A 25,480-nucleotide genomic window follows, 5' to 3' on the forward strand; every position below is an offset into this window, starting at 1 on the left:
CGGCACTTTACACGTACACAAGTAGTCTGAAGACCAATCCTACATCTGAAAGGGCAGCATGACTTTTTACAGAACCCAACAGAATGAGTTTTAGATCGGGGGGGGGGGGTATATTACAACCAAACAGTGTGCTAACAAATGGAATTTTCGATTGCCGAAAGGGATGGATTTTAGACCATGTACAAAACATATGTCAAAAAAAATGTGCCAGTCATGATTCATATCACCAACACTGATCTCATGTATGTCTTATGGAAAGGGAAACACAGTCAGATTACTTCCTTAAACTTCATCAGAGCTAATTTTAACAAGGGAAAAGCTGGGTAGGATTCTACAGCTAAATAAACTATCCCAGGAAGGGGTCCGTGATGCAAGATGCCTAAAGAAGAAGAAGAGTCAGTTTTTATATGCCAATTTTTCTCTACCTTTTAAGGAGAATCAAACTGGCTTACAATCTCCTTCCCTTCCCCACACCAGACACCCTGTGAGGTAGGTGAGGCTGAGAGAGCTCTAAGAGAGCTGTGACTAGCCCAAGGTCACCCAGCTGGCTTCATGTGTAGGAGTGGGGAAACCAACCCAGTTTACCAGATTAATGTCTGCCGCTCATGTGGAGGAGCGGGGAATCAAACCCGGTTCTCCAGATTTGAGTCCACTGCTCTTGACCACTACATCATGCTGGCTCTCAAAGAAGCCAATGTGGCTGCATAAAAAAATGAAGTGATGAGCTCAAAATCAAAAGGGACATGTACAGGATATAGCCATTGATTCCTCTTCTTTCCCCCCTCTTTTTTAAAAGAGGGGTTTCTTTCATTTCTCTTTCATTTCTCTTTGTAGAGAAATCAATGCACCAGCCCTTGCAGCTGTTTTTATGTTACGCACACACAAACCACAGAGTGGTGATCTAGGAGGACAACAGCGAGGTTTGGGAAGAAATTGCCTGCCTCTGAACATCTAGAGAGTGAAATTCTGCAGCACCTTCCTTAGCTTCTGAGGTCTGATGAGGTCGGCCAATACCATGCCGCCTTCGCTCCCACGTTACTTCTATAAGCCCTTGCAAATATTTTCTAGCACAGCTCGAAACAGTCAGATGCCTGCTATTTTGATCATGGTTGCTTTATTCAAGCGCAGCTGGGGAGGAGAGCAGCGAGGATCTTATCGCTCATGGTACCACACATACACAAACAGAGAGGCTGGAGCGAGAGGAACGCCGAGTTTGGAACACAACGGGACTTGGCGGTAACCTGTGAACGAACCACGACAGCTCGGTTAGGAACAGTGGCAACAGGCAAGCCGCATGCCAAGCTTATCAAACACAACTGAAACGACGATAAACTCCGAGGAAGGATTCAGACATTTTGAAAAGTTTGTGCTATGTGCTTCTCTTTTTCTTAAGGTTATAGTTTATTTTCAAGTGCATCCAAGTCTGGTGAAACTGAATACTGTATGTCATGTCATTCCGTTCCATGTACATTTTAAAAGACTGTTTCCTTTTATAGATTCCAGGCTGGGGGGGGGGCTGCAGTTTCCAATGGGAAAGGAGTTGGGAGGTAAGAGTAGGGTTGCCAGATCCCTCTTCGCCACCGGAGGGAGGTTTTTGGGGCAGAGCCTGAGGAGGGCGGGGTTTGGGAGGGGAGGGACTTCAATGCCATAGAGTCCAATTGCCAAAGCAGCCATTTGCTCTAGGTGAACTGATCTCTATGGGCTGGAAATCAGTTGTGATAGTAGGAGATCTCCAGGTAGTACCTAGAGGTTACAATAACAGATACACCTGTGCCGTATTTAACTACATTAAAGAAAATGGCGGCACGAGGGCTCAAATACAAAACCACACTGGAACTGAACAGAAATCATGTATTATGCTGAATAGCATTACCTCATGCAAAAACAAAACAGAAAAGAAACATGCTCAGCACAGGCATTCAAAACAAACATTCAATGTAACATAAACCAAGGAAGCAAAGACGCAATGGGGCAGAATGCTCCCAAAGTTCTCAATTGCAATCAAAAGTAAGCGGGAAAATCCTGTTATCAAGGTCCAAGTCTCAAGTCCTAAAAGTCCGTAGTAACAAAAGAAAGAAACAAAGGAGAACGTGTGGCTAGTCGTTGGTGCACGTTTCAAAGGCTTTCTTCAGCTCCAAGGTTTGCAAAGTTTGCAAACTTTAAGACAATGTGCTATTAGACGATTGCTCTTGGCTGACGGTCTTCGGGACAACTGGCTCACATCAAATTTTGGATTAAAAGCCACAGTTGCCTTATAATCCTTGGAGCTGAAGAAAGCCTTTGAAACGTGCACCAACGACTAGCCACACGTTCTCCTTTGTTTCTTTCTTTTGTTACTACGGACTTTTAGGACTTGAGACTTGGACCTTGATAACAGGATTTTCCCACTTACTTTTGATTGCAATTGAGAACTTTGGGAGCATTCTGCCCCATTGCGTCTTTGCTTCCTTGGTTTATGTTACATTGAATGTTTATTTTGAATGCCTGTGCTGAGCATGTTTCTTTTCTGTTTTGTTTTTGCATGAGGTAATGCTATTCAGCATAATACATGATTTCTGTTCAGTTCCAGTGTGGTTTTGTATTTGAGCCCTCGTGCCGCCAGTACCTAGAGGTTGGCAACCCTAGGTGAGAGGCTTTTTATGTCTTCCATAAGTACCCATATGCATTTTCACAGCAGGTAAAAAAAAAAACCACTTGAGAAGGGCTAAAAAGCCCCTGTTCCCTCTCGATTGCTTGTCTCCCCCAGTGGCTACAATCTATAAAAGGCTAAAACATGATAGACATTTTAAATATGGTCATGGAACTGTACTTAACATGGGGCGGCCCCCTAACCTTCCTGCAGTCTACTAGCAGGTTTGCTTCAGAGCCAGATGGACTCTTAAGTCACTTAAGTCTCAGTGAGAAAGGTGGAATATATAAATGAAGTAAGTATGTAAAAATGGAAGGAGCCCCATGGTGCAGAGTGGTAAGATGCAGTACTGCAGTCAAAAGCTCTACTCATGACCTGAGTTCGATCCCGACGGAAGTTGGTTTCAGCTAGCCGGCTCAAGGTTGACTCAGCCTTTCATCCTTCCAAGGTCAGTAAAATGAGTACCCAGCTTGCTATGGATAAAGTGTAGACGACAGGGGAAGGCAATAGCAAACCACCTCGTAAAACATAGTCTGCCTAGTAAACGTCATGATATGATGTCACCCCATTGCTCAGTAATGACCTGGTCCTTTACCTTTAAGTAAATAAATACATACATTCAAAGTGTTAGTGTTGACCTACAAAGGCCCATCTGATCTTTCTGCACTTTCTACCAGAGGAGTTCTGCATCTCTGCCAGAGACAAAGTATTTGCAGTATTGGTGCGTATAATGTGGAATGTGCTCCCCACCGAGGCTCCCTAGATGCACAAATTATGGTTTTTAGGTGCCAGGTGAAGCTCTTTTTATTCTCCCAAGAGTTTGAATCCCCTGCAATAATTATTGGGCACCATGGTGGAGGACTCTGGGGAGCCACTAGGATCTTGGCTGCAGCAGTGGAGGAGTCGGGGAGCCGCTCCAGGCTCGGAATAGTTCCCAGTCTCCACTGCTGCTGCCGTCAGGCTCTAAGGTGGGTGGTGGGGCCTGGAGACTTCCAGATCTGAGGATACTTACCATAAATCTAGTGATTGGAGCCATGAACAGTCAAGACAGATCTTTCTACAAACCTGAAAAACACCCTGTCTGCAGTAAAATCTGAAATCTAAAAAACAACAGCTTTGGGGGTTTTTTTTAAAGCCCCAAAATGCTAAAAGGAGCACCTGTTGCTTTAAAAAAACTGATGTGCCCCGTTGGTGTTGATAGGCAACCACAGCATTTTAAGTTTGGTTTCTGTTGGTAAAAGGTAGAGGGAGAGGGCAGGACCCTTTCCAGAGCTATTTTGGCCTTTGAGGGAGGACTCCTCAGGGCCAGGCCCGGCAGCAAACACCATGTGACTTGCTACTATGCGACTTGTATGACTCACTTGGGCCTGGATGCTTGCTATTATTCAACAGCAGCCACCCTATGAAAGCCAGTGTGGTGTAGCAGTTAGAGCTTCAGACTAAGGTCTGGGGTAAGGTTCAAATCACCAGTTTGCCATGGAAGAAGAAGGAGGGCAGAATGATATAAACTGCTTTGGTCCCCGATATGGAGAAAGGCAGGGTATAAATGAAGTAAATAAATAATAAATAAAGCTAAAGATGGGAGGCAGATAAAAAGTAGCTTGATAAATGGCTCAGAAGGCAACAACGAGGAAGGGAAAGGGGAGAGGATACAGAGGTTGCCAGGAAGAGGAAAAGAGGAAATAGTGCAGGGATGCAGGGGAAAGTCACGTGCCCTCCCACATGTCCTTGCGGGTTCCCTACCATGCAAATTGGCCTGGCTTGCTTCACACAACTTGGCCATAGTTTTCCCAGGCAGAGGCTGCTGTGGGGAGGGAAGGCTGAAGATGGTGGGGCAGATGAAGGAAGGTTATCTGTTGGATGGGATGGAGTGAAGGAAGCAAGAAAAGAAGAGAGGCTATGGGAGCTTTCAGGGAAGGGAAAGAGAAAATAGTGCAGAAGGGGGAAAAGAGAAACCCCCTGCAAGTCCTTGTGGGTACCCTGCTTGTAAATATTTTAAATATTCCAGTGGCAGCCACTATCCAACAAAAAATGAATGTGTGTTTTTAGGGGCATTTAAATCTATTCTAGATTGTGGCCTCTCTGCATTCTGCAGAATATACAGGGCATTCCATAGAAGATAAACTTAATTTACTTTTTGCAAAATAGAAAAATAACCAAGTTCTCCAACTTAACTTCTTATTTGTTTGGTTTTGTGATTTTGACAGATTAATTTGATTTAGTGGTTCTAGGAAATCATCCCAGCGTGTTATTTTGGTAATCAGCTCCCTTTTGTATTGCTCACTTCATATTGGTAGGTTTGAATGCGTTGTTGTTGTTTTTGTGTGTGTGTGTTGACTGGAGCATTGATAGTGATAAATAGATAGGGTTCCCTTTGATAATAATGTTCTTAGGCGCCATCTGACAGCAGATACACATTGTCATTTCGTCAGAGTCTAAATATTTCATGGGCGTTCGCATGGTGGTGAAATACAATTTAATCATTCCATGGATATTTTATTGTGTACTGTATGTTATATTATACTCATATTTTATTAACTGAGCTTTATGCCTGTTGCAAATTTGTGACTGCAAAAAATGCAATGAAAGATATGACTGATTTCTATCACACAAACTTTTACATCCTCCTAAAATGTTGCCATTACTTAAGATGCTACTTTTATATATGGTTCGGTGGTCTAATGTAATTCCTCTAAAGAAACTCCAGCTATTTGTAATCTGATTAACATTCTGCTGGATCCAGAGCTTTGCAAGCCCTTTAACGGATGCACGAAATTCTCAGTGCATGTTTGACGCAATCCAGAGGGCAGATGATTCGCACAACTGGGGATATATGTGCGAAATTGGCTCCAACACTACACCAAACCCGCTCTGTATGCACATCAAAATTTAATCACACACTGCGGCTTGGTTCAGCTATCATGAAAACCATGCCCCCCAGCCTTATGATTAATTTGTTGAAGCCAGGATTCACCTTACATCGGCCATTTATGCATGGGAGGTTTTGCCTTGGATTTGCCGCTCTCTAGATGAACCCTAACCCTAACCCTATCCCTAACCCGGCTGGTTGATAGGGGATCAAATACTTATTTCACTCATTATAATGCACATCAGTCACTGACTTTTGTCTTCTGGGTTTCTGGGGTTTTTCCTGTTGTTATTCTGTCTCTCGCAGCTACAATAGACCTACCATTAAAATTATGGACTGGTCATTTCTTCGTCAGAGGGCAAACGGGCAAATTCAGCAGGGGATCAAATACTTTTTTCCCTCACTGTAGATGATAATTTTTTTATGTCATCTACACTCTAATAGATTTAATGTGGTTGGACTGAATATAAGATTTTAAAAACACAATAACTTGGATCCACAATAACTTGGCTCCACCCCTAGATTTCCAGAAATTTGAAAATCCAAAGCTGGCAACCCCAGCTACTTGTCGTACTTCCTAGCTGGTAACCAGGTAGCTAGACAGGACCCCTTCATGACCCGTAAAGCTTGCTTAGGGGTTGCCAACCTCCAGGTACTAGCCGGAGATCTCCTGCTATTACAACTGATCTCCAGGCGACAGGGATCAGTTCACCTGGATGAAATGGCCACTTTGGAAGGTGAACTCTATGGCATTATACCCCATTGAATCCCCCCCTCTCTAAACCCCACCCTCCTCAGGCTCCACCTCCAAAATCTCCAGGTATTTCCCAAGCCAGAGCTGGCAACGCTACCTACAAAGCAGCCATTTTCTCCAGGGGGAATTGATTTGTGGAGATCAGTTGTAAAAGCGGGAGATATCTAGGCCCTACTCGGAGGCTGGCCGCCCTTCCAACGTACCAGTTACAAACTGCTTCTCTTACCTTTATTCATACTTGTAAATGCCAGAGTATATTGGCCAAGGAAATCATTGGCAATTATAGACATCTTATCTTCCACCACAAAGCGTACCAAGGCAAGCTCTGGTACCTGGATGTTAAAAGTGAATGTTTCATCCCATCTAGGATTAAAAGCTGAAACCAACAGGAACAAATTCTGTTAGAGAGACACTATTCTCTAAGTAAAACATCCACTTTAAGCGTCAGCTGAGATTCAGTTTGCTGGTGACACAAACAGACCTGCAGAAAGACCCAACCTATCACTAGGGTCACCAACCTCCAGATGATGGCTGGAGATCTCCTGCTGTTACAACTGATCTCCAGGTAACAGAGACCAGTCCCCTTGGGGAAAAATGACCACTTTGGCAATTGGACTTTATGGCATTGAAGTCCCTCTCCTCTCCAAATCCTGCCCTCCTTAGGCTCCGCCCCCAAAATCTCCAGGTATTTCCCAACCCGGAGCTGTCTGCCCAACCCACAACAAATGCCCACCGCATGTCAGAGCTTTTGTGGCTCTTTAGCAGATTTTTACCAAATTTTACATCTAGGATTGCCAAATCCCTCTTTGCCACTGGCGGGAGGTTTTTGGGGTGGAGCCTGAGGAAAGCAGGGTTTGGGAAGGGGAGGGATTTCAGTGCCATAGAGTCCAATTGCCGAAGTGGCCGTTTTCTCCGGGGAACTGATCTCTGTCAGCTGGAGATCATTCACAGTGGGTAGCCGTGTTAGTCTGTCTGCAGTAGCAGAAAAGGGCAAGAGTCCAGTAGCACCTTAAATACTAACTAAAATATTTTCTGGTAGGGTATGAGCTCATACCCTACCAGAAAATATTTTTGTTAGTCTTTAAGGTGCTACTGGACTCTTGCCCTTTTCTACAGCTGGAGATCAGTTGTAATAGCAGGAGATCTCCAGCTAGTACCTGGAGATTGGCAACTCTACTTACATCACAATAGGAAGAAGGAAGCCTGCTCAATTCCAATTAATACAATTTGAGGAAGTTATATTAAATATTTTGAAAATTGAAGGTATGGATTTTTACCGAAATACAATACATGGGAATCATCATACCACTGGCTTGTATCTTACCACTCTGCTCAGTAATGGTTCAGGCCTTCCTCCGGCTTAAGGAGCCTTCCCCTGATGGAAGGGCTCTTGCAGAAGTGCCACTTCCATCATCAGAGGTCGGCCACTTAGAGACAACCACTTCTGTCAGAGAGGTTTGTCACTGTTGAGAGAGATCACTTGGCTGTCTCTCCTTAGACAAACCGGTACTAGCTTATTTGACACAAAATTTCTAAAGACTGTGGAAGCAGGAACTCACACACAGGTTCCAATTTTATTTCTTTAATAGCGTGGTAAAGTGGTTAAGAGCGGTGGTTTGGAGCGGTGGAGTCTCATCTGGAGAACCGGGTTTGATTCCCCACTCTTCCACATGAGTGCTGGATGCTAATCTGGTGAGCTGGATTTGTTTCCCAACTCCTCCACATGAAGCCAGCTGGGTGACCATGGGCTAGTCACACTCTCTCAGCCTCACCTACCTCACAGGGTGTCTGTTGTGGGGAGGGGAAGGTGATTGTAAGCCGGTTTGAGTCTCCCTTAAGTGGCAGAGAAAGTCGGCATATAAAAACTTCCTCCTCCTCCTCCTCCTCCTTCTCTTCTAGGAGCTATTTCCCTCAGGGAAGGACTACTATTTTCACTTCTTTATTTCAGGATCCTCCTTGGTCCTTCCCTCTCCTCTTACTCTACTCTACTCCCCACCACCACCACCACCTTCCTATCTGACATTAGGGTTGTCAGCGCCGGGTTGGGAAATACCTGGAGATTTTGGGGCAGAGCCTGAGGAGGGAGGGGTTTGGGGAGGGACTTCAATGCCATAGAGTCCAATTGCCAAAGCGGCCAATTCCTCCAGGTGAACTGATCTCTATTGGCTGGAGATCAGTTGTCATAGCGGGCGATCTCCAGCTACTACCTGGAGGTTGATGCAAATAAAACAGTAGTAGGCAAAATTGAATAAGACAATAAGCAATGGATAGCAGGCAGCAAAACAGCGAAGGCTGTAACTATATTACAAAGAAATAAATGTACAAATGAAGCTAAGCAACAAGGGTTACAAAGCAAGGAAATAACAATGTCAAGAAAAAAATCAGCTGGAGTTGCTGATAATAAGTGCAAAAAAGTTCATGTAAGACATAGAGTCATATTTTAGTCAATATCAATGTCAATGTGTCTTCAGGCAACGGAGATACAGATGGTAACGCGGCTCCGGATGTATTCCAGCGTTTTCACTACAAAAGTAGCTTCATCAGCCTGATATAAAGATATATACACACAATAATACCAAATTACAAAAATACAAAAGAACCTCTATGATAAACTACAATATGCATAAACGTGCAACTTACCAAAAGGCTTAATATTACTATTCCTAGGATTAAAGTGGAGCTCCCTGACGGGCTGCTATCTTGATAAATCTTGTGTGGGAATGACTGTGAAAACATCTAGCTCAAGTATCAGGCTGATGAAGCTACTCCGTTGCCTGAAGACACATTGACATTGATATTGACTAAAATATGACTCTATGTCTTACATGAACTTTTTTGCACTTATTATCAGCAACTCCAGCTGATTTTTTTCTTGACATTGTTATTTCCTTGCTTTGTAACCCTTGTTGCTTAGCTTCATTTGTACATTTATTTCTTTGTAATATAGTTACAGCCTTCGCTGTTTTGCTGCCTGCTATCCATTGCTTATTGTCTCATTCAATTTTGCCTACTACTGTTTTATTTGAATCATTACTATTTACAGTAGAGTGAGTTATTGGCATAACTACCTGGAGGTTGGCAACCCTATCTGACATGCTCAACTGCCATTCCCTCAGGTCAACAGTAGAATTCCATTTGAACCCCCTGTCCATCAAGTTTCCCAGACTGGCATAAGGCATCTGCAGTTAGCTTAGGGTTGTAATAGCAGATCTCCAGCCACCACCTGGAGGTTGGCAACCTTAAGTTAGCTGTCCGTCACACCTGTGAATGTTACAGAAGGACCTCGAATGTTGCTGAGCACAGCCGTAAGGTAGAAGCTTCTGAATAGGAATCTGCAGAGAGATGGTTGATATTACCAGCATGTACTGGATATTTGCAAGGGAAAAGCTGTGGCTCAGTTACCAGACAGTGGCATTGAAAAACAATTCTCTCCAAAAGAGGGAAGCAAAAATGTTAGCATATACCTTGTGAGTCCAGTCCATCATGTATTGTCCCCCTCCAACTAGGAGAAGCATTTTGGAGGGTATTTGGGGTTAGGAGCAGGAGGTGGGGGAAACTACACTCTATGGACAGAATTCCCGTCCATCCACAGAAATCTCCAGTGGATCCAAGCCATAAGCATTTAATGTTATTGAATTCAATTCTCGGACTTCTCGTCCAGCCATAGATACTTCTGCTTACCGTTGTTCTTTATTACAGAAGTCTGGTGCTTGGCCATATCTTCAGGAACACCATGGATTTCTAGCTTGACTAAAGGATCAGCCTTATTACTCTTGGAAAGATTACTAGGAGGCAGCTGATGACCACTAATAATCTGCATAAAGACAATCATACATAACGTTTAATCTCAGGGTAGAATGGAGGAGAGGAAATCAATATAAATTGGTCTAGATTCCCACTGGGTCGAAAGGTGGAGTATAAGTGAAGTAAACAAAAACAACAAATAATTTGTTGCATATGGCAGCTGTGCGTTGCAAGGGAATGAAGAGCCTATTGTTCTTTAAAAAGTATTTATTATATTTAAACTATATATTTAAATTGTAGCATTTTCTCCAAATGGGAAACCAAAGCAGTTCACAAACTTAACATATACATTAAAATCAGCCACAATCACAGCCAAAAACAGAAATGAATGTCTCAGAATTTTAATAGCAGCTCAATCCAAAAGCCCACCTAAAAACCTCCTTACATTACTTCCTAGGGTTGCCTTAGTAAATGTCAGGAGATTTTTGAGGGTGGTGCCTGGGGCTGGGAATGGAGTTTGGGGAAGATGTGGCATCACTGCCTGGCAACGCTCTAGGAATTTCTCCTAATTTCTATGGCAAAGATCATAGAGACACAGGGAAATTCCTAGAGTGTCAGTACGGAGGGCATTCTTTCTCCTATTCCATTTCCTCCATTTCTCAAGGGCAGGGGATTGGGGCTGAGCTAGGGTTGCCAACCCCCAGATGGTGGCTGGAGATCTCCTGGGATTACAACTGATCTCCAGACAACAGAGATCAGTTCACCTGGAGAAAATGGCTGCTTCAGAAGTTGGATCCTATGGCATTATATCCCACAGAAGTCCCTCCCCTACCCAAACCCTGCTCTCCTCAGGCTCCACCCCTAAAATCTCTAGGTATTTCCCAACCCAGAACTGGCAAACCTAGACTGAGCATGGGGTTTACTAACTACATGCAGGCAATGACAACCTTATCACCTCTGAAATTCTAGAAGAAGAAGAAGAAGAAGAAGAAGAAGAAGAAGAAGAAGAAGAAGAAGAAGAAGAAGAAGAAGAAGAAGAAGAGTTAGCTTTTATATGCCGACTTTCTCTACCACTTAAGGGAAAATCAAACCAGCTTGCAATCCCTTTCCCTTCCCCTCCCCACAACAGACACCCTGTGAGGTAGGTGGGGCTGAGAGAGTTCAGAGAACTGTGATTAGCCCAAGGTCACCCACCTGGCTTCATGTGTAGGAGTGGGGGAACCAACTCGGTTCACCAGATTAGCATCTGCCACTCATGTGGAGGAGTGGGGAATCAAACCCGGTTCTCCAGATTAAAGTCCACCTCTCCAGACCACCGCTCTTAACCACTACACCACACTGGCTCTTATAATAGAGAGGAGAGCTGTTTAAACTTCCCTTCTTGAGTCCCTTTTCAGAGAAAGGCAGCCTAAAAATGCTCTAAAAACATAAATCTCCAGAGCCATTACAAAGACGGCCTATACCCAGGCTGTGATTGATCTTACTGACCTAAGTGGGGGAACATTCAGCAAAAGGTGTCATAATTGGCGCACTGAGCAATAATATTCCCAGTGTGGCCCACTGATCAGCCTCTGAGGATTCCCAGGATTCCACAAAACACAGTCTGAAACCACTATTCTAAAATATTCCATAAATGCAAAGTATTATGATAACTGGACACAGCATGAACCAGTTAGATATTTTTTTTTTAACTTTACATAACACAGGCAACGATATTTTCCAGTACAATTCAACCCAGGGACAAAGGTGTTTTAATGCTGCATAACATGGCTCTTCATGGTGCCATAATCTATAAAGCTCCCCACATTTTTCAGCATTACAAACATTAGCTATGCCAAGGAGATTATTGCGGCAGTGCTGATTCCTATAGAGTTAAATCTTACTTTGAATGGCAGCAACAGGAGACCTGCATTAACTGCCATGGAAAGAAGGGGAAACAGTCGGTAATGAGACAGGATTTAAATGCTTGAAAAGGAAATTGCTTCACCTGAAAACAGAGGAGGAGGAGAGGAGGAGGAGCTGGTTTTTATATGCCGACTTTATCACTTAAGGGAGAATCAAACTAGCTTAAAATCACCTTTCCTTCCCCTCCCCACAACAGACCCGGTTTTCCAGATCAGAGTCCACCACTCTGTGGGGAGGGGAAGGGAAGATGATTGTAAGCCGGTTTGATTCTTCCTTAAGTGATGGAGAAAGTCGGCATATAAAAACCAACTCTTCTTCTTCCTCTTCTTCTTCCAAACCCCTTCCTCCTCAGACTCCACCCCCCAAAATCGCCAGGTATTTCCCAGCCCAGAACTGGCAACCCTATTCCTCAGACACTTCTCAGGATCCTCAGTCAGAAGATCAATAATAGCAGAGAATATAAGGCAAAGCTAAAGCATTACACTTCCCTCCCCCAATACTTTATTACGAGCAAATTATTACGTTTTGCAAAGGCAGGTATTTGATTCAAGGTTGGGGTTGAGAAAACCAAATCAACCCTCCCGGATTAGACCAAGGACCCATATACTCCAGCATCCTTTGGATCCACGAGGACACAAAGCCAACGGTTGTCTCCTGATGCTGAGTCTCAGAATCTGTTGCTTAGAGGTGTCCAGAGGTGTACCTCTGGACATAAAGGTTCAATTCAGCCATTATGATGGGCCTGCCCAGGAATTCCATTTAATCCCCACTGATAGACCAGCCCTCCACAAATTCTATTTAACCAACGCAGATGGTCCTGTCGGCCATGAGTCCTATTTAACCATTGCAGATTGACCTGTCTTCCCTGAATTTATTCAATCCCCCATTGAAACTATCAATGCTAATGACCGCCATTCCATTTTATGGTGGCAAATTCCACATGTCAATTAGGAATTATGTGAAATAGTGGTTCCTTACTCTGGACATACTGCCAATCAAACCCCACCCCAATTCTAGCATTAGCAGAAGTGGAGAAAAACCTTTGGCTTTAACACCACTTAATACAACATTTAACTAAATGTTGGCAAACATAGGGAAAGGATTCTTATTCTGTATCTAGGCCAGGAAAAAAAAAAGCCCAACTTCTACAGAAAAATAATCCAAGCCCTACACCCTTTGTATTTAATAACCTGTCAAATGTCTATGATAACTATTTGCAGCTAGCTAGCCCTAGAATTTATAGTATTCCTGGTATTTTCAACAGCAAGCATAGGAAAGTACAAGGAAATATTGCAGGTAATAAATCATACCCATTTGATTTATTTTTGTTCTAACGGGCAATTTTCCAAGACTGTCTCTGTACATGAACACCACAGCTTGCCCTGAAAGATTTAATTCAATTTGCCATTTTTTTCCCTTTACTCGTTCACGGTAATGTCCTAAATTGTAGCTGAAAAATTACCTAGGTGCACTGAGATGCACGTAAATAACAACATCTTATGATGCTGTCTTGTAAGCAGATCTCAAAACTGTCTGAAAGGTCAGCTCAGTTCATGCATGCTACATATTGGCTACCATTGTCCCAATCCAGCCATATCTTACAAATAGGAGGGGTGATCCAGTGGCCGTATAAAGCACTCCCAGTCAGCAAAATGTTTCCCAGTGTACAACTGCCTTCCTGGACCAAACTAACAGCTCATCCCATGACAGACAGCTTGGTATAATGGTTCAAGCATTAGAAGAAGAAGAAGAAGAGTTGGTTTTTATATGCCAACTTTCTCTACCACTTAAGGAAGAATCAAACCGGCTTACAATCACCTTCCCCACCCCTCCCCACAACAGAGACCCTGTGAGGTAGGTAGGGCTGAGAGAGCCGTGATTAGCGCAAGGTCACCCAGCTGGCTTCATGTGGAGGAGTGGGGAAACAAATCCAGTTCACCAGATTAGCCTCCTCCGCTCATGTGGAGGGGTGGGGAATCAAACCCGGTTGTCCAGATCAGACTCCCCCGCTCCAAGCCACTGCTCTTAACCACTGCACCTCACTGGCTCTCCATTAAACATCGCAGGGTTGTTGTGTAGGGTTTCCAGGTCCCTCTTTGCCACTGGTGGGAGGTTTTTGGGGAGGGAAGGGTTTGGGGAGAGGAGGGACTTCAATGCCATAGAGTCCAGCTGCCAAAGAGGCCATTTTCTCCAGATGAACTGATCTCTATCGGCTGGAGATCAGTTGTAATAGTGGGAGATCGCCAGCTACTACCTGGATCTTGGCTACCCTATTGTTGTGAGGATAAAATGGAGGAGTGAAGAACATTGTGTGCCACCCTGGGCCCCATGGAGGAAGGATGGGGGGGGGAGATGTGATTGATAAGATAGACCAACATTCTCTTTCCAACAGTGACCACCAGAAGGTTACAAACAGGAAATGAAGGCAACTAGGAAGTGGCTGGCAACTGGTGGGAGTACAAGTGGAGGGGCATCAGCCAACACTGTTATGTCACTTCCTGGAAAATGGGAAGGGCCATCAGTCCATTCTAGGAATTTCCAGAAACTCTATGATTTTACCATAGAGCTTCTGGTGATTACTAGAGCGGACTGATGTCACTTCCGGGTTGTCCCGCAAAGTGATGGAACACTGCTAGCCAATAGTGACTTTTAAACTTTTTTTTCTTCTGAACACATGAAGCTGCCTTATACTGAATCAGACCCCTGGTCCATCAAAGTCAGTATTGTCTACTCAGACTGGCAGTGGCTCTCCAGGGTCTCAGGTAGAGGTCTTTCACATCACCTACTTGCCTAGTCCCTTTAACTGGAGATGCCGAGGATTGAACCTGGGACGTTCTGCATGCCAAGCAGATGCTCTACCACTGAGCCACAGCCCCTTCCGCTGGCTGCCAGAGTGGCAGCAGGAAACAGAAGGTGGGGATGCCCTGCCTCCAGCAGGAACCTGGCAGTCCTAAAGGCAACAGAGAAGAAAGGCAGCAGCCGCACACCCTCGTATTGTACTTGGACACAGTCGTTTCTGGTTTCTTTTTCATTTTTTTGTTTGTACTGTCTTTTAATTACTATAAGCTCTTTTGGGAGCCAGCTGTTGTCTGAACGGTGGGGCCACACACATAACAACCAGCCCTTTCCTGTTCTTTGTCCCCAGCACTAACTCAGGCCTCGGAGGAAAAGACATTCTTCCTAGCTATCATAACGTGTGTGACTTTTATCCTAGTTATCCTAGCTATCATAATGCCCTCCATGACTTTTATTATGCCAATGGTAGCCTCCGTATCTAAACCAGCAGTCATCACTCCAACTCAAAATGCAGCTCTGGTGGATGCAGTTGGAAAAGTGGACACAACTTCTAACACCCCTGCAGAACTAAGCAATGTGTGGCTACTCCCTTAGCACTACACAGCCAATTCTGTCGAGCTTTTAAGCGTGCCAGGCAGGGTTGCCAACTGCCAGGTAGTAGCAGGAGATCTCCTGCTAATTCAACTGATCTCCAGCCGATAGAGATCAGATCACCTGGAGAAAAATGGCCGCTTTGGCAATTGAACTCTATGGCATTGAAGTCCCTCCCCTCCCCAAGCCCTGCCCTCCTCAGGCTCCACCCCAAAAATCTCCCGCCGGTGGTGAAGAGGGACCTGGCAACCCTAGTGCCAGGAGGTGTGCACAGCCAGTGTGCACAAGCAATAAAGGAAATGGCTGCTCTCCCATGGGGCAACACAGTATCTGGAAGGAAGGATGCGGCAATAGACTAGAACTGCTCCATGATATATCGCTAATAATCTCTCCAGCATATTAGTGAGAAATTTCATCAGAGTTGGGGGATAGGGAAATAAAACTGATTAGGTAGTAACTGCTTTGTGAGTGGTGAGAAGATCAGTCCATTAATTCCAAAAAAAAAAAAAAAGATCCATGGAAGTTTTGGCAAAACCACCTTACCTTTATTGTCAGGGTAATTGGATTGTATTTCCCAACGACATCAAAAGGATTGTACTGTGTATTTCTCTTTCTCAGGTACTCTGGTTTTAAAAGGTAGCCAGAACCGCCATTGTCCATAAACTTCCCATTTTGTAGGTCCATCTGTGTTCCTGGCGTCTGGAAATTTAAGGCCACTATTGAGGGGGAAAACATATTTATAATTACATATATTAAAACTTTTCTTCCAGGCTGTACTTTGAGAACATATACTCCAGAAACGTTTAAGGGCCTTTCTGCACATGCAGAAAGCGTAGGGTTGCCAGGTCCCTCTTCACCACCGGTGGGGAGTTTTGGGGTGGAGCCTGAGGAGGGCGGGGTTTGTAGGGTTGCTAGGTGCCCGCTGGTGGTGGGCAAACCCCCAGTAATGTGCCCCTCTGCCCGCCAACCAGCTCAGGGCTGGCGGGCAATCGTGTACACACGTGCCGCCTTGCGAGGAGCCTTAGACCACTCAAACTCTTAGTTTGCTGTGGCCCTTTACCACTCAAACGAAGAGTTTGAGTGGTCTAAGGCTCCTCGCAAGGCGGCACTTCCGGTTGTAAACCAGAAGTGCTGTGTCGGCACGCACGCATGGACACACACGTGCGAACACAAGATCTCCCGCCAAAGGTGAGTAGGGACATTGCATCCCTAGGGGTTTGGGGAGGGGAGGGACTTCAATGCCTCAGGGATGCCTCAGGGATCTGTGTTGGGACCGGTGCTTTTCAACCTGTTCATCAATGACTTGGAGTTGGGGTTAAACAGTGAAGTAGCCAAGTTTGCAGATGACACCAAATTATTTAGGGTGGTTAAAACAAAATCAGACTGTGAAGAGCTCCAGAAGGATCTCTGCATACTGGAAGAATGGGCATTAAAATGGCAAATGAGATTCAATGTGAGTAAGTGTAAAGTGATGCATATTGGGACCAAAAATCCCAACTTCACATATACACTGATGGGATCTGTGCTGGCAGCAACAGACCAAGAAAGGGATCTTGGGGTGGTAGTGGATAGCTCGATGAAGATGTCAACCCAGTGTGTGGCTGCTGTAAAAAAGGCAAATTCCATGGCTATAATTAGACGAGGAATAGAGAATAAAACTGCTGATATCATACTGCCCTTGTACAATCTATGGTGAGACCACACTTGGAATAGTGTGTACAGTTCTGGTCACCACACCTAAAAAAGGATATTACAGAGCTTGAGAAGGTGCAGAAAAGAGCAACCAAAATGATTAGGGGACTAGAGCAACTGTCCTATGGGGAGCAGTTAAGACGCTTAGGGCTGTTTAGCTTGGAAAGAAGGCGGCTCAGGGGAGACATGATAGAGGTCTATAAAATTATGCATGGTTTGGAGAGAGTGGACAGGGAGAAGTTTTTTCTCCCTCTCCCATAATACTAGAACACGGGGTCATCTGCTAAAGCTGGAGGGCGAGAGATTCAAAACAGATAAAAGGAAATATTTTTTCACACAACGCATAGTTCAATTGTGGAACTCCCTGCCCCAGGATGTGGTGATGGCTGCCAGCTTGGAGGGCTTTAAGAGGGGAGTGGACATATTCATGGAGGAGAGGGGTATTCATGGCTGTTAGTTAGAATGGATACTAGTCATGCTGCATACCTATTCTCTCTAGTATCAGAGGAGCATGCCTATTACATTAGGTGCTGAGGAATACAGGCAGGATAATGCTGCTGCACTCGTCTTGTTAGTGGCTTCCTAGAGGCACCTGGTTGGCCACTGTGTGAACAGACTGCTGGACTTGATGGGCCTTGGTCTGATCCAGCAGGACCTTTCTTATGTTCTTATGTTCTAATGCCATAGAGTCCATAGAGTGGTTTGGAGTGGTGTACTCTGATCTGGAAAACCAGGTTTGATTCCCCACTCCTCCACATGAGCAGCAGAGGCTAATCTGGTGAACTGGGTTGGTTTCCTCATTCCTACACCTGAAGCCAGCTGGGTGACCTTGGGCTAGTCACAGCTCTCAGCCCCACCTACCTCACAGGGTGTCTGTTGTGGGGAGGGGAAGGAGATTGTAAACTGGTTAGATTCTTCCTTAAGTGGTAGAAAAAATCGGCATATACAACCCAACTTCTCTCTTTTCTCTCTTACTATCCTACTACGTCATTTCTGCGTCATTTGAAATGCCTTGTCAATGCTTATGCTTTGTTTCAGCTCCATTTTTAGATTTCTGCGTTGCAAGCCTGCCTTATTGTTTCGTTTATTGGATGTCCCCTTCTAATGACTGTATTTGACACACACTGTGTAATCTGCCTTCTCAGAGAGAAAGGCGGACTATAAATAAGTAACTAAAATTTACAGAACATCCTTTGCTGCTTCACCCATTCCATTCTGGTTATTGTGATGACATTTAGAAAGCGTCCCGTTTTCTGTAATGCAGGCCATGAGAGCCTTGAATGGCACTCAGTTAATAATCCTTTCATGCCAGGAAGGTACCCACTCCCAATAATGCTTCCAATCACAGCATTTGGTGCTAAGGAGTTAATATCATAAAAATGGATCAATTTGTCTTTTGTTACTGATTACACAGATGCCATTAAGTATGACCAATAATAAATGCAAACAAATGTCACATATTGGAGGGAAAGAGATTATTTCCTTTCCCTAGCACTGCTGAATGAAACAAACCATGTGGTGGCATGTAATAGTGTTGCTGCTAGAGTTAAACTATGAAGTGGAAGACCCAGGTTCAAGTCCTCGCCCTTGCCACATAAGCTTGATGGATGCCCTTGGCCTAGGCACTTTCTTCTCGGCCTAACCTCCCTCAGAGAGTTGTTATTTGTGAGGATAAAATGGACAACAGGAGCATGTTTCGTTTTTCATGTGGGAGAAAATGTGTTTATTATTTATTCTTTCGTTCATTCATTCATTCATTCATTCATTCATTCATTCATTCATTCATTCATTAGATTTCTAGCCTGCCCTCACTCGCCCTCACTCAAAGTAGGGTGTAACTATCTATCTAGTATAAGTATCTAAACTGTCTGAATTTTCATGCAGTGAAAGGGAAGGGAATATCAAGTAGCTGACATACATTTCTGGAACCAAAAAATCTGTTTGAAAGGTTAGTATTGCAGAGTTGCTGTCGCAGAATCATGAAAATGGTTTTGCCAGTGGTTTCCCCCACACACACACACTCTCAACGGTCTGTTTGTTAGCATCACCACAATCGTTAGCCTGTTTCTCACGGGTGTCACACAGATTTTTTTAAAGAATATGTTGTTTAAAATATATGATATATATATTCCAAAGAGAAGCTGGCACTCCCTGATGGGGACTGCTGGAGAGTCCCATGGTCTCATCATTAGGGTTGCCAACCTCCAGGCAGTAGCTGGAGATCGCCTACTATTACAACTGATCTCCAGCCGATAGAGATCAGTTCACCTGGAGGAAATGGCCGCTTGGGCAATTGGACTCTATGGCATTGAAGTCCCTCCCCTCCCCAAACCCCACCCTCCTCAGGCTCTGCCCATAAAACCTCCCGCCGGTTGCCAAGAGGGAACTGGCAATCCTACTCATCGTGACTTTCCTCTGTGCATTTGTCCTACCTGTGGGTTGGCTAATGGCAAGCTAAATGGTACTTCTCTGGGGGGTGGGTTTTGGCCCAAGCAGTTCCAGTTTCTTCAGCCAAAATCCATACATAATGGCTTGTTACTGACTTTTTTATTTGGCTGTAAAAGTTGTAGTGCATTATGCTTTCATACCGTTTTTATTGTAAGCTTTTATTTGGAAACTGCCTCAGCTATCCTTTGGAGAGGAAGAGTTAGTTTTTATAACCCCCCTGCTGCTTTACCGCAAGGAATCTCAAAGCAGCTTACAATCACCTTTTCCTCCCCCCCCCCCCCAATAGCAGGCACCTTGTAAGGTAGATGGAGTTCTGAGAGAACTCAAGGTCACCCAGCAGGCTTCATGCAGAGGAGTGGGGAGTCGAACCCGGTTCTCCACATTAGCGTCCGCTGCTTATGTGGAGGAGCAGGGAATCACACATAGTTGTACAGATTAGAGTCTGCCGCTCTTAACCACTATACCATGCTGGCTCTCAGGGTGGTATGAAAGGTAAAGTGTGCCATTGAGTCAACTGGTTTTCAAGGCAAGAGATGAGCAGAGGTGGTTTGCATTGCTTTCCTCTGCACAGAAGCCCCCATTTTCCTTGGTGGTCCCCCATCCAAATACTGGCCCTGCTTAGCTTCTGAGCTCTGACAAGGTTACTCCGGGCTATTATGGCTGCTGCCGTGTACATGTGTATTAAATAAATACATGATCAAGTTCCAGGGCAACCAAGCAAAAAATATATAGATTAGGGTTGCCAGTTCCTAGTTGGAAAATACCTGGAGATTTTTGGGGTGGAGCCCGAGGAGGGCAGGGTTTGGGGAGGGGGAACTTCAATGCCATAGAGTCCAATTGCCAACGTGGCCATTTTCTCCAGGTGAACTGATCTCTATCAGCTGGAGATCAGTTGTAATAGTTGGAGATCTCCAGCTACTACCTAGAGGTTGGCAACCCTAATGTAGATTGAGAGACGGGAAGAATCTGCTGAAGACGAAGGGATATGTACAGAGCTTTTAAGTTCGTTGACATTCAGGATACAGCTTCAACTGACGGAGTTAAATTGCCAGCAGACTTCTGTACTATGACGCTTTCTGAAGGCACTTACCCATTTGACAACCAACATTCCAGAATTCTTGGGGATCGTAATTGGAAGAGTCTGCCCGCGTTCCTTTGGGGTAAATCCTTGTGATGAATCGAACCGTGTGCGAGACAAAATGTTGGGCTGTAAAGAGAAATTTTCATAATCCTGTTACTAAGTAAAGCATTAAAAATGGCTGATCCAATATTTTTAGAAGTTGTACTTAAATGGAGAGCTAATTCGATGCGTAATTCTGACAAATCCACCGTGCAGTATTTACGACTGCTTTCCCCCCACAGTTTTTCCTTTTGGGTCTGTTTTATAACTTCATATTCAAAAGCAATGGATTTAAAATTAATAGGAGTTGTGGAATGCCACAATCGTCATGGCCAGCCATGAGGAGCTGCAGATGCTGCAACATGATATCGAGCATAGAATGCCACAGAAGAAAACACAGCATTTATTTTTCAAGATGCAAGGTTGTAGTCCACATGATTACGGGAAAAACTTGACACATCTAAAAACACTAGGCTTGATCCAGCCTTTCAGTCCCAGGGATAGGGTTGCCAGCTCTATGTTGGGAAATATCTGGAGATTTTGGGGGTAGAGCCTGAGGAGAGAGGGGTTTATAGAGGGGAGGGACTTCAGTGCCATAGAGTCCAATTGCCAAAGCGGCCATTTTCTCCAGGGGAACTGATCTCTGTCGCCTGGAGATCAGCAGTAATAGTGGGAGATCTCCAGCCACCACCTGGAGGTTGGCAACCCTACCCAGGGATCATGGCTAGTATCCCTGATTCAGAGGGCACTCAGATGCCCACCATGATTTGTCATCAGTGCAGATCCTCCATTAATTCCAGTTAGGTCCACAAAGCGGGGGGCGGGGCTGTGTGTGTGTGTGTGTTAAGTGCTGTCAAGTCACTTCCGATTCATGGCGACCCTATGAATCAACATCCTCCAAAATGTCCTATCTTTGACAGCCTTGCTCAGGTCTTGCAAACGGAGGGCTGTGGCTTCCTTTATAGAGTCAATCCATCTCTTGCTGGGCCTTCCTTGTTTCCTGCTACCCTCAACTTTTCCTAGCATGACTAGTGACTCTTGCCTTCTCATAATATGACCAAAATACAATAGCCTCAGTTTAGTCATTTTAGCTTCTAGGGTCAATTCAGGCTTGATTTGATCTATAACCCACTGATTTGTTTTTTGGGCAGTCCACGGTATCCGCAACACTCTCTTCCAACAAAACGTTTCAAAGGAGTCTACTTTCTTTCCGTCAGCTTTCTTCATTGTCCAGCTTTCACACCCATATATAGTAATAGGGAATACAATGGCATGAATTAACTGGGGGGCTGGGGGTACAAAATTCCCAGGGCTCAAGTCAGCTTGAAGTGCTCAAGTCAGCGGTGAAGTTAGAATCATCCTGCATTCAAAGGAACACACTTTAGTGCAGTTCGGCACTGCAGCCACTAGGGGCACCGGCCAGGTAGAGCAAACATGCTCTTCCTCGTCAGAGTTGGAGGAAATGTCCAGGACGTGGGAACCCTACTTTTATTATCCTTAATGTTTCAAAACATCTCAGAGCCGGTGTGGTGTAGATTAGTGTGTCAGAGTAGGATCTGGGAAACCCAGGTTTGAACCAATTCTTGGCCATGGAAGCTTGCCGGGTAGGGTTGCCAGGTCCCCCTTCAGAACCGGCAGGAGCTTTTGGGGGCAGCGATCTTGGACACGTGGCTGTGCACGGCGCATTTCTGTCACTTTCGGGTTTATCCCAGAAGCGCTGCATTGCTCGAGACGCTCTAGCACTCTCACCCCCAAAACTCTATGCACTGTGCTTGAACTTGAACAGCTCTAGTAAGGAGAATACACTTAGCACTCAATCACTGGCCCATCCCCCTTGAATTCCTGCAAATCATCGAAGAGCAAATCAGGTTGTTCTGGGGACATTAAAAGGTATTTGTCTCCAAAATCCTGTAGTTCTTTACCTCCAGTGTTTGGGGAGGGCATTCTAGACCATCCCCATCATGATGAGGCGCTTCCGGGATAAACCTGAAATTGACATAATCGTGCCACGCATGGTTGCGCACACGGGATCGCCGGACTGAAGAACTTCCATCATGTTCGGCCCTGTTAATTGGCAGCTCATTGCCCGTCAGAAACAGGCATATGTTAAGTCTATTGCTGGGTGACCTTAGGCCAGTCACATCTACTCAGCTTAGCCTACCTCACATGTTTGTGAGGATAAAATGGAGGGGAGCAGCGTGCTTTGAGTCCCTATTGGGGAGAACATAAGAACATAAGAAAGGCCATGCCGGATCAGACCAAGGTCCATCAAGTCCAGCAGTCTGTTCACACAGTGGCCCAACCAGGTGCCTCTAGGAAGCCCACAAACAAGGCGACAATTTAACTATGCGTCATGTGAAGAAATGTGAAGAAAGGGGGGGTATAAACAAGTTAAGCATAAACACAAAGTCAACCTAAATTCAGAGATACACACACACACACACACACCCGTGCAAAACTTTGTAGAAAAGTTCGCATAACTTGTTGCACAAGTAGAAGCCTAAAAACTTGAGAATATGTTGACTAAATTCAGCAGTTCCCTGAACAGGACTGGACTGTGTGGGGCAATCTTTAAAAATACTTATTTGGAAAGAAGTTTCATTAACATCCATTAGTCCTACTCCCAAGTAAACAGACTTCTGATCCAGCTGTAAAATAATATTTTGGAAAGCTCTCAAACCCATTGCGTTCTAGTCTTGTGATAACTTCAGCAGCTAAAAATGACAAACTTTTATTGTTGCCAAGTATCAAAGGTTCTACATTACCCATCTTGTTAATGAGCTTCTGGCCTTTCACTTCTCCTATGGAATTATTTTCATAAAACTTCTGCTTCTTTTTTGAATCTTCAAAGCTGGAAAACTTCCGGGATCTGGTGTAAATCACGAGTTCTGACAGCAGCATCGCCACTTGGACCTTTAGTTCCTGTGAACAAAGGGCAACAACTGTCAGGGCCCTGAAAGGTGGACGTGGGGTTGCCAGCTCCGAATTAGGAGATTTGGGTGGGGAGGGGAAGGGAAGGCGATTGTAAGCCGGTTTGATTCTCCCTTAAGTGGCAGAGAAAGTCGGCATATAAAAACCAACTCTTCTTCTTTATGGTTTTTTTCTCCAACCACCTGGAGGTTGCCAACCTCCAGGTACTAGCTGGAGATCTTCTGCTATTACAACGGATCTCCAGCTGATAGAGATCAGTTCACCTGGAGAAAATGGCCTCTTTGGCAACTGGACTCTATGGCATTGAAATCCCTCCCCTCCCCAATCCCCACCCTCCTCAGGCTCTGCCCCCAAAACCTCCAGGTGTTTCCCAACCCAGAGCTGGCAACCCTAGTGGAGCCTGAAGAGGTTGGGTTTTGGGAGGGAAGAGACTTCAATGGGGTATAATGCAACTGACTCCACCTTCCAAAGCAGCCATTTTCTCCAGGTGAACTGATCTCTGTTGCCTGGAGATCAGTTGTAATAGTGGGAGATCTCTAGCCACCACCTGGAGGTTGTCAATTACAAAAAAAAAAAAACAGCACAAAGGCTCACATTTGAACAATCTATTAATGAAACAATAGAAATCCTAACAAATTCAATACAACATTACAAACACACATGTCATATTGCAAATAGTGACAGAAACACCAACAATCCAATAATATGTGCAAAGTCTGTCCCAAAGGAAACAGAAAGATGATTCCGGAATGATCACATATACTCCATCAGATTCCTTGGAAGAAGATTGTGTGTTTCAGAACCCTTAGTGTCTTCTGTAAATTGTGGATAGAAGATCAGGCTGACGAAGCCTTATTTTTGGCGAAAACGTTGAACCCAAACCGGTGTGCCGGTTTCCTGTGTTAGTATCAGTCTGTTGACCAGGCTATTCAGCTCTTGAAGAAGATTTAAATGGACTATATGTGGTCATTCTGGAATCATCTTTCTGTTTCCTTTGGGACTTTGCACGTATCATTGGATTGTTGATGTTTCTGTCACTATTTGCAGTATGACATGTGTGTTTCTAATGTTCTATTGAATTTGTTATGGTTTATATTGGTTCATTAATAGATGGTTTAAATGTGAGCCTTCGTGCTGTTTTTGTTGTTGTTGTTGTTTTTGTAATTGACAATACTCATTACGACATAGGTCTCCTTGAGAGCCAGCATGGTGTAGTGGTTAAGAACGGTGGTTTGGAGCTGTGGAGTCTGATCTGGAGAACTGGGTTTGATTCCCCACTCCTCCACTTGAGTGGCGGAGGCTAATCTGGTGAACTGGGTTGGTTTCCCCACTTCTACACATGAAGCCAGCTGGGTGACCTTGGGCAAGTCATTCTCTCTCAGCCTCACCTTCCTCACAGTGTGTCTGTTGTGGGGAGGGGAAGGGAAGGCGATTGTAAGCCGGTTAGAGCTATGTTTACCTTTTTCTTCTTCTTTTGTGGTGGCTTCTGACCCAGGCCTTTCTTGATCAACAAAGAATCGTCGTCCTCCTCATCTGATTCTGAAGTATTTTCAGCCTCCTCTACCTCACCTTTAATGGCCTTACCCTTTCGTTTAATGGTGTCTTCTAGTGGCCCAACCTTCTTATTTTTTATCATTATTTTGAACTTCATTTCCTGTGGATGGGGGGAGAGTGACAACATTCAACACAGTGAACCACAGAATGGGAAGACAACGTAAAAGAAATCTAGTTCAGTGTTTCTCTGTACTCAAACTGTACCATTGTACACTGTGCTGAAGAACCATTGGTCACCCATTTTGAAACTCTTGAGACCATTCACATATTCTTCTCTGAGTCATTGACAACATAGAGCATTCAACATGCAGGTATGAATTAACCAGTTGGACACACAAGGAAGCCATAACTACAAGTAGGGTCAACCATGCTTGCTCTTTGACTCAGGGTTAGTTCTGCAAATCCCAGCATGGTACACAAAAGTACTATGGTGTCCACCAATGTGTT

At 44.6% G+C, this 25,480-nt stretch overlaps 1 protein-coding gene across 1 annotated transcript in view; it reads right to left on the reverse strand.

Moving 5' to 3' along the window:
• Nucleotides 1–1,152: 1,152 nt before the first annotated feature.
• Nucleotides 1,153–25,480, reverse strand: part of LOC130474910 (1-phosphatidylinositol 4,5-bisphosphate phosphodiesterase zeta-1-like) — a 40,536-nt gene continuing 16,208 nt past the window's right edge. Inside the window, exons 7-13 of the mRNA XM_056846602.1 lie at nucleotides 24,939–25,133; nucleotides 23,314–23,470; nucleotides 20,519–20,635; nucleotides 15,832–16,004; nucleotides 9,934–10,066; nucleotides 6,479–6,628; nucleotides 1,153–1,241 (exon numbers count right to left, since the gene is read on the reverse strand). Of these exons, the coding sequence (XP_056702580.1) occupies nucleotides 1,153–1,241; nucleotides 6,479–6,628; nucleotides 9,934–10,066; nucleotides 15,832–16,004; nucleotides 20,519–20,635; nucleotides 23,314–23,470; nucleotides 24,939–25,133 (1,014 nt within the window). The remainder of the gene's footprint in view (nucleotides 1,242–6,478; nucleotides 6,629–9,933; nucleotides 10,067–15,831; nucleotides 16,005–20,518; nucleotides 20,636–23,313; nucleotides 23,471–24,938; nucleotides 25,134–25,480) is intronic.

Source organism: Euleptes europaea, chromosome 3 (genome assembly GCF_029931775.1).
Source record: "Euleptes europaea isolate rEulEur1 chromosome 3, rEulEur1.hap1, whole genome shotgun sequence".
In the NCBI taxonomy this organism is placed as follows: Eukaryota; Metazoa; Chordata; class Lepidosauria; order Squamata; family Sphaerodactylidae; genus Euleptes; species Euleptes europaea.